This window comes from Scyliorhinus torazame, chromosome 6, assembly GCF_047496885.1.
Source record: "Scyliorhinus torazame isolate Kashiwa2021f chromosome 6, sScyTor2.1, whole genome shotgun sequence".
NCBI classification, from domain to species: domain Eukaryota; kingdom Metazoa; phylum Chordata; class Chondrichthyes; order Carcharhiniformes; family Scyliorhinidae; genus Scyliorhinus; species Scyliorhinus torazame.
In genome coordinates, this window is record NC_092712.1 from 302731934 (window position 1) to 302746359 (window position 14426).

A 14426-nucleotide genomic window follows, 5' to 3' on the forward strand; every position below is an offset into this window, starting at 1 on the left:
CTGGGAGAAGGTTTGGGGGTGGGGGGGTGATTCTGGGAGATGGTTTGGGGGGGGGTGATTCTGGGAGATGGTTTGGGGGTGGGGGGGTGATTCTGGGAGAAGGTTTGGGGGTGGGGGGGTGATTCTGGGAGATGGTTTGGGGGGGGGGATGATTCTGGGAGATGGTAAGGGGGGGGTGATTCTGGGAGAAGGTTTGGGGGGGGTGATTCTGGGAGAAGGTTTTGGGGGGGGGTGATTCTGGGAGAAGGTTTGGGGGTGGGTGATTCTGGGAGAAGGTTTGGGGGGGGGTGATTCTGGGAGAAGGTTTGGGGGGGGGTGATTCTGGGAGAAGGTTTGGGGGGTGGGGGGGGGGTGATTCTGGGAGAAGGTTTGGGGGGGACAGAAAGGTAATCATCCCTCGAGACCCCGCTGTCGATTTGAATGTTAACGGCCCCGCTGCCCGCGCTCAGGGCGCCACTTCCGGTGGCGGTGATGTCAGTTCCGGGCGGAAGGAGCTGGCGGTTTACAGGTGGAGGCAGCAATGGAGGCTGAGGGAGAAAGTGTGTGAGGCAGACTGGCCCTGCTCCCACTCCCAGGGCCAGCGTTTCGGCACGTTTAGCGCTTGACTCCGTCATTTTTATTTAGAAATTCAGATATGTTGCTGTTCCTGTAGTTTTGAATATGTTTGGGTTGAAGACGGCCTCCTTCACCACCCTGATTGTGGGGGTATTTATTGCCTATGTCTTGCACACTTGCTGGGTGATGTACGGGATAGTTTACACCAAGCCCTGTACTAACCCCAAGGGCAAGAACTGCATCAAGCCTTTCCTAGCTCTTAACCCTAAAATTCAGGTCAGTGCTGATGGTTTTTACACACTACTGTTGATTATTCAATATTCAATGCATCGGCTGTTAGCTGAGTAGGTGCCTTTCCTCTAAATTGTATATTTTAGTTCAGGGTGTCAACAACATGACAGGTTTTTTTTGCCTGTGGTTTAGAAGTTTCATTGAATGTGCCATGTTGTGATAATGCATCAACTTTAGCAGTGGTCAGTTTCCCCATGTTATCCTGAGTCTTCGGCAGTCCCTCCAGATTGAGGGTGGTTTGCTTCCACTCCGGTTTGATGGGTTCTGAGACGGCTCTGCCACTTACAGATTTTGGAGGGCCGGGTAGGTGAGGAGGTTTGTGGCCTCGCCAACACCTCCACTTTGCCTCCGTTTGTTCCTGACAAAATGTTTCTAAATGAACCGTCTCCATGCTGGTCAGTCACAATCCAAGGTCTGCCATGGGTCGGTGGGGATGTTTGACCTCTTCACGGATGCTTTGAGGGCATCCTTAAATCCCTTGTACCGAGGAATGTCACACTGTACATGCATTCACAGTCACTCCTTTTGCTGTAGAAACTACTCCATTTATGTTGTGGAGGAATACCCAGCGTCATTGTAAAACAGCTCTGAATGTGTGCAGTTTTAAACCACAGTGACAATTTTGCTGCAGCTGGTTGCATCCTCGAAAGGGCAGGCAAAATCTGAACCATGCCATGATTGACAAAATGGTTTGTAGAGAGGGTGAGAACATGGGCTAACGCGAGCAGTCATTTATTTATTTGCACATGTGCCTCAGGTGAAGCTGAATGTCACCTTTTTGAACCTGTCGACTGCAGCTGGTGACAGGGTTACCATCCTCCTGGCTTTGACAATTTGTCAATGGAGGCCGTCTTGTTGCTGGCACTTTATTGTAGTAACCATATGGCATCAAGTTGATGTTTACCAGCGAATCCCTGAAGTCACCAGATTTCTCCGTGATTACATTTCTGCATATATTTTTTTTTTGTTGACCTACTGATAAGTTGCTGTGAGATGGTAAAAGGCCTGTGATGCTTACCCACTTTTCCTTTGGGGTAACTCGCATTCTAGGAAACTAGAACCAATATACCCAGGAATAGGTTTTATGGGGGTGGGTGGGGGTGCGGTCACAAAAGGGCAAGTATTTGAAGGGGTGGATACCTTGCACAAAAACATGCTGTGACAATTATCTTGTGGATAAAAGCAAAAATAAGCACAACCTGCTGGAAGTACTCCATGTATCTGGTAGCATCAGAGGGAAACAGAGGTAACATTTCGAGTCTGTAAGATTTCTGAGCTGAGGAGAAGTGGAAATGTGATAGATTTTTAAAAATATATGTTTTTATTAAAGGCATTTAGGTATGAACAATAAGCACAAATCACCACAAGAGTGAGAAACCGGAAACTCTTTTTAAAAAAACAAAAAAACACCCAAAGCCCCAACCCCCCTGCCGTTCCCTTCCTCCCGTCCTGCCTTCCCCATTTTAACCCCTTTATCCCCCTCATTCTGACACCTAGATTTTCCTTGAAGAAGTCGATGAACGACTTCCATCTCTGGACAAATCCATCAACTACCCCTCTTAAGGCAAACTCGATTGTCTCCAGGAACTCTGCCAGGTCACCCACCCACACCCTGGTTTTGGTGGCTCCGAATCCCTCCACTCCAGCAAAATCCATCTCCGGGCACCAGTGAGGCAAACAAATGGGATAGATTTTATACTGTTGAAGAGAGGGTGGAACAATGGTCAGAGATAGGTGAGCATTCAAAGGTGGCATGGTGGCGCAGTGGTTAGCCTGCTGCCTCAGCACCGAGGACCCAGGTTTGATCCCTGCCCCAGGTCACTGCCCGTGTGGAGTTTGCGCATTCTCCCCGTGTCTGCGTGGGTCTCGCCCCCACAACCCAAAATGTGCAGGGTAGGTAGATTGGCTCCCTAAGTTGCCCTGTATTTGGGGGGGGGAAATGAATTGGGTACTTTAAATTTATTTAAAAAAAGGGATAGGTGGGAGTTCAGGAGAGATTTGACAAAGATGTCATGGACACGACAAAAGGAGTGTGAAGATAGCGTTAACAACTAAGCCAATAGTGGTATAAAAGTCAGATATAATTGAATAACCGAACAAGGGTCAGTACTCTCTGAAAACAAAATATAACAAGTATCTTCATGTGGAATTTGTTTTCATGATGCAGTAGGATGGAGGTTTCACCAGAAACTACGGCATGGTTTTTGCATTTGTCATGGTCATTGAAGATGTGGTCAAATGCCATTACCCAGTGATATTAAAACAGCTCGACATGCATGGTTATGTATGCACAGTTGTTTCAATTAACTTATCGAATTGTTGACGTCATTAGCACGGTGGATAGAGGAGTGCCTATGGTTGGTTTGTGTGAGCTTTAAGAAGGCTTATTAAAAGTTCTGGACAAGAGATTTTTTTTAGCAAAAATGAAAGCACATACAATTGGAGAGGAGTAACTTGTAACATGGTTACTAATTATTTGGGTAGTACAAAACAGAGTAGAGGTAAAGGGAGCTTGAGTGGAATGTGACTGATCATATCTCGAGGATTTGTACTGGAGACTCAGCTTTGAACTGTATATCCTGATAACTTGGGTGAAGGAATAGAGTTTTTATACACATTTCCAGATGAGATTACAATGTATAGATGGGAGCAAGAGGTTGCAGAGGGGCATATTCATGTGAGTGGCCAAAACTGAGGCAGATGATGTTCAATGTGAAGTAATCTACTCCACATCTGAGGTAAATCAGCATAGTTGCTTACTGGTATGAGACTATGAACTGTGGAGGAACAGAGATAAAAGTATTCAAAAAGATAATGGAATGTTTGCTTTTATCCCAAGGAAGTTGGAATACAAAAGCGAGAAAGTTATACAGTTGTATAATGCCTTGGTCAGACCACAACCAAGAGTACTGTCAAAAAAGATAGTGTGTGAGAACAGACCGTGTAGATTCACCAGACGTATGGGTTAAATTATGAAGACATGTTGCACAAACCTGGCGTATTATGCCCTCATGTTTAGAATGTCGAGGGTTGATTTAATTGAGATGCTTATAATAATAAAGGGATTCAATGTTAGATTCCGAGAAACTATTTCCTTTGCTGGAACGCAGAAACTCAATAATGTAATTTTAAAACTGGATCCAGGTAATAGAGGAGTGAAACCCTGGTACTGTTTTTCACAAAAACCGCAATGGAAATCCGGAACATGTGCTGTGGATGTTGGTTCAACTGAAATTTTCAAGACTTGGCTAAAGTTTTATTTGGTAAGGGTATTGGATATGAAGTAAAGGTGAGTAACTAAGGTTGAAGAATTCAGTCATGAACTAAATTACAGGCTTGAGGAGCTGAAGATTCCACTCCTCTCCTATGATCTTAAAGTACAGTAGACCTGCAAGCCTTAGAATCACTCTTCAAACCACAACTTGACTGGGAACTATATTGCATTCCTTCACTGCCACTGGAATTCCTTGCCTAACAGCACTGTGAGTGTACTGACACCACAGTGCAGCAGCTCCATAGAACCCCTACAGTACAGAAGGAGCATCGAGTCTGCACCGACCCTCTGTAAGAGCACCCTACCTAGGCCCACTCCCCCACCCTGTCCCCCTAACCCACCTGACCTGCACATCTTTTGTCACTAAGGGGCAGTGTTTAGCATGGCCAATCCACCTAACCTGCCCATCTTTGAACTGAGGGGGGAAACAGGAGCACCTGGAGGAAACCCACGCAGACAGGGGGAGAGCATGCAAACTCCATGCAGTCACCCGAGGCCGGAATTGAACCCGGGCCCCTGGCACTGGGGCAGCAGTTATAGAAGGCAGCTCACCACCACCTTCTCGAGGGCAATTAGGGATGGTTAATAAATGCTAGCCTAGCCAGCAATGCAAACATTCTGTCAACTAATAAAAATAAATTGTGGAATAATTTCTTTGACAATAGTAGCAGCTGATATAAATTTATCGTTATTCCATACATACCTTGCTTTTAAAGGCCGAAATACATTTAACTATAATATGACATTTCTTATAGAACGAGGTATCTGAATGACTGAATAATATTTGATGTGTTGATGCTACCTTTTTAGTTTGAGGACTTGGGTATTAATTCCTAACGTTTCTTTGCATCCAGTGAGAACAGTAGGTTTGGACATTTATGCAGTAGAGCTAACCTACATACAGCCTGCTACTAATCCTGTGCTGGTGTAATGTGAGCAGAAATGGTCAAATTAATTTTGCTTCCTAGATTTACATGGTGTGAGGATAACACATTGAGACCAAGAAAGAAAGAAGACTTGCATTTAAATGTCACTTTCAAACCTTAGGGTGTCCCAAAGCAGTTCAAAGCCAATTTTGAACTGGAGTCATTGCAGGAAATGCAGCAGCCGATCAGCACACAGCAATCTCCTATAAGGAGCGATGCTATGATGACCAGACAATCCGTTTTTAGTTATTGATGGGTAAATATTCAGCAGGACACTGGGGATGCTCTTCGGATTAATGTCACAGGATCTTTTACCTCCACCTTTTCCGGGGCCTCAAAAGACAGCATCTCTGACAGTGCAGCCTTCCCTAGGTACAACACTGGAGTGTCAGCGTAGACTTGAGCTCAAAGTTTCTGGGGGAGTGGGGATTTGAACCCGACATCCTTTGATTCAGATGTCAGCCAGTGTTCAGAGTGCAAACTACTGGCGTTGTCCAATGTATCCCAACTTTCTCTAGCATTTGTGAATTCTGCAGTGGTTTATTTTCCAGTGGATCATCTACCATCCAGATTTGAATTGGGTTATTGACACTGACAAAGGCCTTCAGAAAGTGTAGTTTTAATCTAACTGGTTAAAATTGGCTGCTGACAGGTGGGTCCCATGTATCAGCGGACTTTCTAAAACAGAAAAGTGCTGTATCTGACCTTGAAATAATTTTGACACGCAACATTATGCAGCTGATTTTTAAATTTACAGGATGTGGGCATCGCTGACTGGGCTAGTATTTATTGTCCATCCCTAGCTGCCCTTCAGAAGGTGCTGGTGAGCTGCTTCTTGAACTGCTGCAGTCACTGTGTTGTTAGGGAGGGAATTGCAGGATTTTGACCGACAACAGCGAAGGAATGACGATATATTTCCAAGTCAGAATGGTGAGCGACTTAGGAGAGAATCCAGGTCATGGTGTTACCAGGTATATGCAGCTCTTGTCCTTCTTGATAGTAGTAGGGTTTGGAAGGTGCTGCCTAAGGAGCCTTGGTGAGTTCCTGCAGTGCATCTTCTGGATGGTACACACGGCTGACATTGTGCGTCGGTGGTGGACGAGTTGAGTGTTTGTGGAAGGGATAGCAATCCATCAGGCTGCTTTGTCCTGAATTGCTGCGCCTTGTAGATGGCGGACTGACTGGTGGGGGAGGGGGGGGAGGGATCAGGAGGTGAGTTACTTGCTGCAAGATTCCTAGCCTTTGAAGAAAAGGCCAAATTGTTTGGCATAATATGTGCTTTTTTAACGAGTGATTGAGCAGTTCTTGTGCTTTTAAGTACACATTAGCTCAAACAATGCGTGAATGGCACAGCTTTATTTTTCACTGCCTCGTTAAAGATCAGTTATGTATTGTGGTGTGTCAGATAATGTTGAGATCAGCTATAGCATGGCCCTGGGAAATCGTACCCAGTTTCACTAGAGCAGGAATGGGCCCAGCAACAGCACTGTAAACCATTCTTTCCAAGCAATAATGCTTAAAAAACACCTTCACTTAGCACGACAAAATTCAATTATCACAGTCCAGCAGGTAAGAAATATAATTGCAGCTAGGACCAAGTTGCCTGGACTGGAAAGGTGGAATTGCCAGGATTCAGGGATGGGTTGGAAAACCCTGACATGACATTTATTCCTAACTGTTTTCAGAACAGCTGGTGTGACAGCGAGCCTATCACGGCGCCATGTGCTCCTGTGACATGGCCCTCCAATGGGCTGAACTACACATCTTCTCTACTGTTGTAGTTCTACATTCAGTATACTTCACCCATGTCTATGTCCATGTATTTACATTGTGTATTTATCGTATGTCCTATGTTTTTCATGTATGGAACGGTTTGCCTGGACTGTACGTAGAACAATACGTTTCACTACTTTTTAAAATAATAATCTTAATTGTTACAAGTAGGCTTACATTAACACTGCAATGAAGTTACTGTGAAAATCCCCTAGTCGCCGCACTCCAGCGCCTGTTCGGGTACACTGCTGGAGAATTCAAAATGTACAATTCACCCAACAAGCATGTCTTTCGGGACTTGTGGGAGAAAACCGGAGCGCCCGAAGTAAACCCACGCAGACACGGGGGGGGGGGGGGGGGGGGGGGGGGGGGGGACGTGCAGACTCTGCACAGACAGTGACTCAAGCCGGGAATCAAACCCGGGTCCCTGGCGCTGTGAAGCAACGGTGCTAACTACTGTACTCTAAATCTAAACACATGTCAAGGCTGTCGCTTGGCGAAGATGTGCGGCTGCAACCTGATCAAATCATCTATGGGATATGCACTTTTTAATCAAGAGTCTAGCCTCCTTTAAGGTTTCCTTGCAAATGATGGGTGTGGCTTTCTCTCCCTCCCTGTCTGTTCCTCTTCAGAGCCAGTTTCTGGGCGGTGCTAGAGAATGTTTTCCATCCTAGCACGGACACACCCATGTTTCCAATCCTTGCTTCAGGAGGTTGGTGGCATGATGTGTTTCAAATTGTGAACACAAGCTCTGTAGTGCTCTGTAAGTATTGTTTGAACCATTGGAACCTAAACTGTTAAATAACCAGCTGAGTTTTTCCAGCATCCTCTGTTGACGTTTCAAATAACCATATTTGTGCCATATGTTGGTTTTCAGCAAGAGCATCGCCAAATGGGAAAAGCAATGAGACATCCTGATTTTAATTCTCAGATTGTGAGAGGCAGGATTAAAGTGGCATTGATTTTGCTGACAACCGTCATTGTTCTTTCAAACCGTTATTTTCAGTTTTCTGCCACTTCGTGTTGTGGTGTTCGTTGTTCACACTCCGAGATGTTACTTGATGAGCCTTTGTTTGCTTATATGGATGATGTAAACATTGACTTTTATTAAATGCTGCTTTCAAGGACGCAACCTTGTAAGAATAACAGAATAAATGATTTTTATTTTGAATTTGTATTTTAGCTGAGCATTTATACTTCAACAAAAAGCAGTGTTACTGACGCAGCCAATTTAAACCTCATGTTGAAGATAGAACACTTTGATGTGAACATTAAATTTGAGAGGTAACTACTTTTGGGTTTTATAAATTTTAGTGTGTTTATTTATCATATGGGCAATCTAAGTCATAATGTGAATTACAGTGCATCTTCCACACTAACCTGTGGGTAGAAGAGTATGTCCATTGTCTAAAAGATGATGATCTCTATTTCATTCCTTCAGTCCTTCCAGAAAATAGAAGCAAAAGGGAAAATTAATTAATGTCACTTTAAATGACGATAGATTCCTAGATTGGAAATACTACTTCCTGCAGATGTGCCAAAAAGACACACGTACAATACTTTCCTACAAAATATTACCATTGAGTTTGGAGAGTGCCAGGATAGTAACGGGGATAGGGAGTAGCGGAATCTGAAGGAAGGATAAATAATAGGGTGGTACGGTAGCGCAGTGGTTAGCACTGCTGCCTCACAGTTTGATCCCGGCCCCGGGTCACTGTCCGTGTGGAGTTTGCACATTCTTCCCGTGTCTGCGTGGGTCTCACCACCACAACCCAAAGATGTGCAGGGTAGGTGGATTGGCCATGCTAAATTGCCCCTTAATTGGAATTTTGTTTTAAAGAAAAGGAAGGATAAATAATCCCTGAAGTGATCAGCACCAGGATTCATATTCTGTGAATGCTGAGCGCAAGCTCCTGTAGCGCTCTGTAACCATTGGAACCTAAAATGTTAAATAACCAGCTGAGTTTTTCCAGCATCCTCTGTTCTTGTTTCCAATAACCAGCTATATTTGCTCAAAGATATAATCTACTCTTAATTGAAAGTTGCTTAATTCAAGTTGGATGTTTTGTGTACAGAATGCTTCCTCTGCTTTACTTGTTTAATTTGGGTTTCTGGATAATTCTCGTTTTTCATGCAAAAATGACTTTGAATGATCAGGGTAGGCTAGTTGCTCACTCATTAATACAGACGTTTTTACGATGGAATAATTGGCAGTAGGCTCATAAAATGATTATTCCCAGCTAGCCCACCTAACTAGGTTTTTTCTTGTAGAACATCCTCCTAACGTTGAACGTTATACACCCAAGCCACCCTCTTCCAAGGGAGGGCAAGGACTGCCCATGCTGTGAGCAACTTATAGATCCCAAAATCAAAGCCTCCACATAGTTGTCTCTTCTATAGCTCCCAGTTTTCAAACCTCACTCCCATGTTCTGTATCTCCTTCTGAATTCCCATTACAATACTCATCAGATTTATTCTCTCCCAAGATGCCCATATTTGTTTTTCAACAGCTCCTCTTTCTCAGCACCATACTTACTGACATGATCAGCCTCGCTTATTCTTCCAGCACTGTTTCCATATATTTTTTAACTTTTCTTTCTAGCCCTTTGTAACATTTCTATTCTCACTTGTTAAAGTTCTAACTCTAAACTCTCTGTCCAACCTCCTTGAACACATACCCAAGTGCTTACTACTCATTGTGTCTCAAGGTCTAGATTCTGACCAGGCAGAGGATCTCTGGTCAAAGTCACCAGCTGTGTACTCTGACTGCGACCACAGCTTGCTGTGCTTCATTTCCCTTCTCCGGTATCTTGATACTTGACTAATCCATTTTCCTTCACTGTTTCTCCTCCACACCTTGTGACTATGGCACTACAATTTTTAAAATTCTAATCCTATGTGTGCCAACACAGTGGGTGAAGCTGGCATAACAGTTTATTGCCCCATAACAAACAGTCCCCTCTGTTGTGCCCAGTGGCTTGGCTTTTTGGTCTCTCTTTATGAATAACTGCACATGGTTATCCAAGTACAGTTATTCATGTACCAGCCTCCCCGAACAGGCGCCGGAATGTGGCGACTAGGGGCTTTTCACAGTAACTTCATTTGAAGCCTACTTGTGACAATAAGCGATTTTCATTTCAAGTTGTAGTCTGAGTTGGAAGTGAGGATCTCAAAATTGATTCACTGTTACTTTGGGGACCAATGGAGCTGTGGAAAATGGGGTGTGTGTGCCAACTTTGTGCATAAAATTTGTACCTTGGGGTTCTGCATTAATTGGAAAGGTTTGGGAGGCCAGAATGGACAGGGCTTCAGCAATTTATCCTCAAGGTGTTGAATGCACGGAGCTGCATCTTGAGAGCAGATAGAGTGAATTGAGAACTGAAGCAGCTTATTTGCATTGGCGAGAGGAGAATGAAATGAATGAAAATCGCTTATTGTCACGAGTACGCTTCAATGAAGTTACTGCGAAAAGCCCCTAGTCGCCACATTCCGACGCCTGTTTGGGGAGACTGGTGCAGGAATTGAACCGTGCTGCTGGCCTGCCTTGGTCTGCTTTCAAAGCCAGCGATTTAGCCCAGTGAACTAAACCAGCCCCTGCAATGAATGAAAATCGCTTATTGTCACAAGTAGGCTTCAAATGAAGTTACTGTGAAAAGCCCCTAGTCGCCACATTCCGGCACCTGTTCAGGGAGGCTGTTACGGGAATCGAACCATGCTGCTGGTCTGCCTTGGTCTGCTTTCAAAGCCAGCTATTTAGCCCTGTGCTAAACAGCCCCTGGTGATAGATAGAGAGAACATCAGGTTAATGGACTAGACGTGGGACTGAAACCACAGCTTAGTCAATCAGAACATTAATGTTAGATTGTGAACAGGGCCATTACAAATATATATTTATATTAACTTGTTCCAAAGAGGATCATAATCTCTTGGTTTCAGGTGTGTATTGAGTAGAATGTGCCATTTATTTAGTGTTTTGTGTTTAATTTGGGGTAGTATGGTTGAGGCATTTCACTTCACAATCCATTCCGTGGTTTCTTGGTTATTAGATCAAGCTTCAGCACCTTAGGAGAGAGCTGCTCAGTAGTGGAACTTCACCAGCTGAGTGAAATCAATGAGTCAGGGTGTGAATTAATTACTTCAGCGAGTACAAGCACTAGGAGCAGGCGTAGGTAATTTAGCCCCTCAAGCCCCATTACTAATTAAAAATCTGTCTGTCTCAAAGTTTTATTTAAAAATCTAATTGAAAGTTGATCAATTAAAGTTGGATGTTTTGAGTACAGAATGCTTCTTCTGTTTTACTTGATTAATTTGAGTTTCTGGGTAATTCTCATTTTGTCATATTTCCATCAATCCTGCAGTGGACAAGGTGGTGCAGTCAGTGTACAAGAGCACTATTCTTTCATCTCTGAACCATAGGTTCCCATCCATCCAAGATAATATAATAATATTTATTGTCCCAAGTAGGCTTACATTAACACTGCAATGAAGTTACTGTGAAAAGTCCCTAGTCGCCACATTCCGGCGCCTGTTCGAGTAAACCGAGGGAGAATTCAGAATGTCCAAATTACCTAACAGTGCTTCTTTCGGGACTTGTGGGAGGAACCCGGAGCACCCGGAGGAAACCCACGCAGACACGGGGAGAATGTGCAGACTCCGCTCAGACAGTGACCCGAGCCGGGAATTGAACCTGGAGCTCTGAAACAACAGTGCTACCCACTGTGCTACCGTGCTCTCCTCCCCCCCCCCCCGGGTTGCTGCTGCTGCTGACCATCTCCTAACACTCCGCCAGGAAGTCTAGGAACGGCTGCCACCGCCTGAATAACCCTTGCACAGACCCCCTTAAGGCAAATTTCACCTTCTCCAATTTAATAAACCCTGCCATGTCATTAATCCAGGATTCCACGTTTGGAGGCCTCGCATTCTTCCACTGAAGCAGAATCCTTCGCCGGGCTACCAGGGACGCAAATGCCAGAATACCGGCCCCTTTCGCCTCCTGCACTCTCGGCTCGTCTGACACGCGAGCCCCCAGCTAGGCCTAACCCTGGAATTCACTATCCTTGACACCGTCCTCGCTATGCCCCTCCAGAACTCCTCCAACGCTGGGCATGCCCAGAACATGTGGGTGTGGTTTGCTGGGCTCCCCGAACACCTCGAACATCTGTCCTCACTCCCCCTCATTACCCACTTGCGTATCATCGCCACGTTGGCAGCCCAATAGTACCCACATAAGTTTGGCAACGCTAACCCCTCTCTGTCCCTGCTCCGCTCCAAGAACACTCTTTCACCCTCGAGGTCTTCTTCGCCCATATGAACCCCATAATACTCATGTTAACCCGCTTAAAGAAGGCCTTGGGGATCAGGATGAGAAGGCACTGAAACAAAAACAAAAACCTCGGGTGCACCGTCATTTTAACCGACTGCACCGTACCACCAGGGAGAGCGGCAGCATATCCCACCTTTTGAACTCCTCCTCCATTTGCTCCACCAGCCTCGTTAAGTTGAGCTTATGCAGGGCCCCCCAGCTTCTAGCCACCAGAACCCCCAGGTATCTAAAACTTCTTTCTGCCCTTTTTAATGGAGGCTCACCAGTCCCCCTTTCCTGGTCTCCCGGGTGCACCACGAACAGCTCGCTCTTCCCCATGTTGAGCTTATACCCGGAGAAATCCCCAAACTCCCTAAGGATCCGCATCACCTCCGGCATTCCCCCCACCGGGTCCGCCACATACAATAGCAGATCGTCCGCATACAACGATGCCCGGTGTTCCTCCCCCCCCCCCCCACCCCCCCCCCCCTCCAGTTCCTAGACTCCCTCAAAGCCATGGCCAGGGGCTCAAACGCCAGCGCAAAGAGCAGGGCGTTTGAGCGTTAGAGGACACACCCTGCCTCATCCCTCGGTATAGCCGGAAATATTCCGACCTCCTCCTGTTCGTGGCCACACTCGCCACTGGGGCCTCGTACAGCAACCTCACCCAGCTGACGAACCCCTCCCCGAACCCAACCTCCTCAACACCTCCTACAGGTACCCCCCACTCCACCCTATCAAAGGCCTTCTCCGCGTCCATATCCGCCACTATCTCAGCCTCCCCCTCCGCCGGCATCATAATTACATTCAGGAGCCTACGTACGTTGGTATTCAACTGCCTCCCTTTGACAAAACCAGTCTGATCCTTGTGTATGACTCCCGGAACACAGTCCTCAATCCTCATGGCCAATATCTTTGATAGCAGTTTCGCATCCACATTAAGGAGTGAAATCGGCCTATACGATCCGCACTGTACAGGGTCCTTGTCCCGCTTCAGAATTGGAGAAATCAGCGCCCTAGACATCTTCGGGGGCAGGACCCCCCCCCCCCCCCCCCCCTTGCCTCGTTGAAAGTCCTTACCAGCAGCGGTCCCAACAGGTCCATGTACTTCCTATAGAATTCCACCGGGAACCCATCTGGCCCCGGTGCCTTCCCCGCCTGCATACGCCCCAGGCCCTTAACCAGTTCCTCCAACTCAACCAGCGGCCCCAGCCTCGCCACCTGCCCCTCCTCCACCCTCGGAAACCTTAGCCGGTCCAGAAAGCGACCCATCCCCCCCCCCCACCTCCGATGGGGGCTCAGACCGATACAGTCCCTCGTAAAAGTCCCTGAAGACCCCATTAATACCCACCGCACTTCGCACCGTGCTCCCCCCTCCATCCCTAACTCCCCCGATCTCCCTCGCTGCCTCCTGCTTCCGAAGCTGGTGTGCCAGCATCCGGCTAGCCTTCTCGCCATACTCGTACACCGCCCCTTGCGCCTTCCTCCACTGCGCCTCCGCCTTCCTGGTGGTCACCAGGTCGCACTCGGCCTGGAGGCTTTGTTGCTCCTTGAGTAGTCCCTCCTTGGGGGCCTCTGAATACCTCCTATCCACCCTTACCATCTCCCCCACTAGCCTGTTCCTCTCTCTCCTCTCCTCCTCTTCTCTGTGGGCCCTAATGGAGATAAACTCACCCCTGATCACCGCCTTCAGCTCCTCCCAGACCACCCCTACCTGCACCTCCCCATTATCATTGGCCTCCAGGTACCTTTCTATACACCCCCGGATCCGCCCGCTCACCACCTCGTCCGCCAACAACCCCACCTCCAAGCGCCACAGTGAGCGCTGGTCCCGCGCCTCCCCTAGCTCGAGGTCCACCCAATGCAGGGCATGGTCAGAGATGGCTATTGCCGAATACTCCCATGTCCTCCACCCTCGGAATCAGCACCCTGCTCATTACAAAAAAGTCAATCCGAGAGTAGGCCTTATGAACATGGGAGAAGAATGAGCATTTCCTGGTCCCCATGCAAACCTCCACGGATCCACTTCTCCCATCTGATCCATAAACCCCCTCAGCACCTTGGCCGCCGCCGGCCTCCTGCCCTTCCTAGACCTAGAGTGATCCAATACCGGATCCAGCTCCGTGTTGAAGTCCCCCACCACACATTATCAAGCCCCCTGACTCCGAGTGCGGGATCCGGCCCAACATGCGCCGCATGAACCCCGCATCATCCAATTCGGGGTGTATACATTTACCAAGACCACCCGCACCCCCTGCAGCTTACCACTCACCATCACACACCTACCTCCATTGTCTGCCACGAT

The 14426-nt window shown here is 46.9% G+C and overlaps 1 protein-coding gene across 1 annotated transcript in view; it reads left to right on the forward strand.

Annotated features, from left to right (window-relative positions):
- The first annotated feature begins 483 nt into the window (after positions 1 to 483).
- Positions 484 to 14426, forward strand: part of clptm1l (CLPTM1 like) — a 38895-nt gene continuing 24952 nt past the window's right edge. The window contains exons 1-2 of the mRNA XM_072509945.1: positions 484 to 831; positions 8003 to 8103. Of these exons, the coding sequence (XP_072366046.1) occupies positions 661 to 831; positions 8003 to 8103 (272 nt within the window). The 5' untranslated portion in view covers positions 484 to 660. The remainder of the gene's footprint in view (positions 832 to 8002; positions 8104 to 14426) is intronic.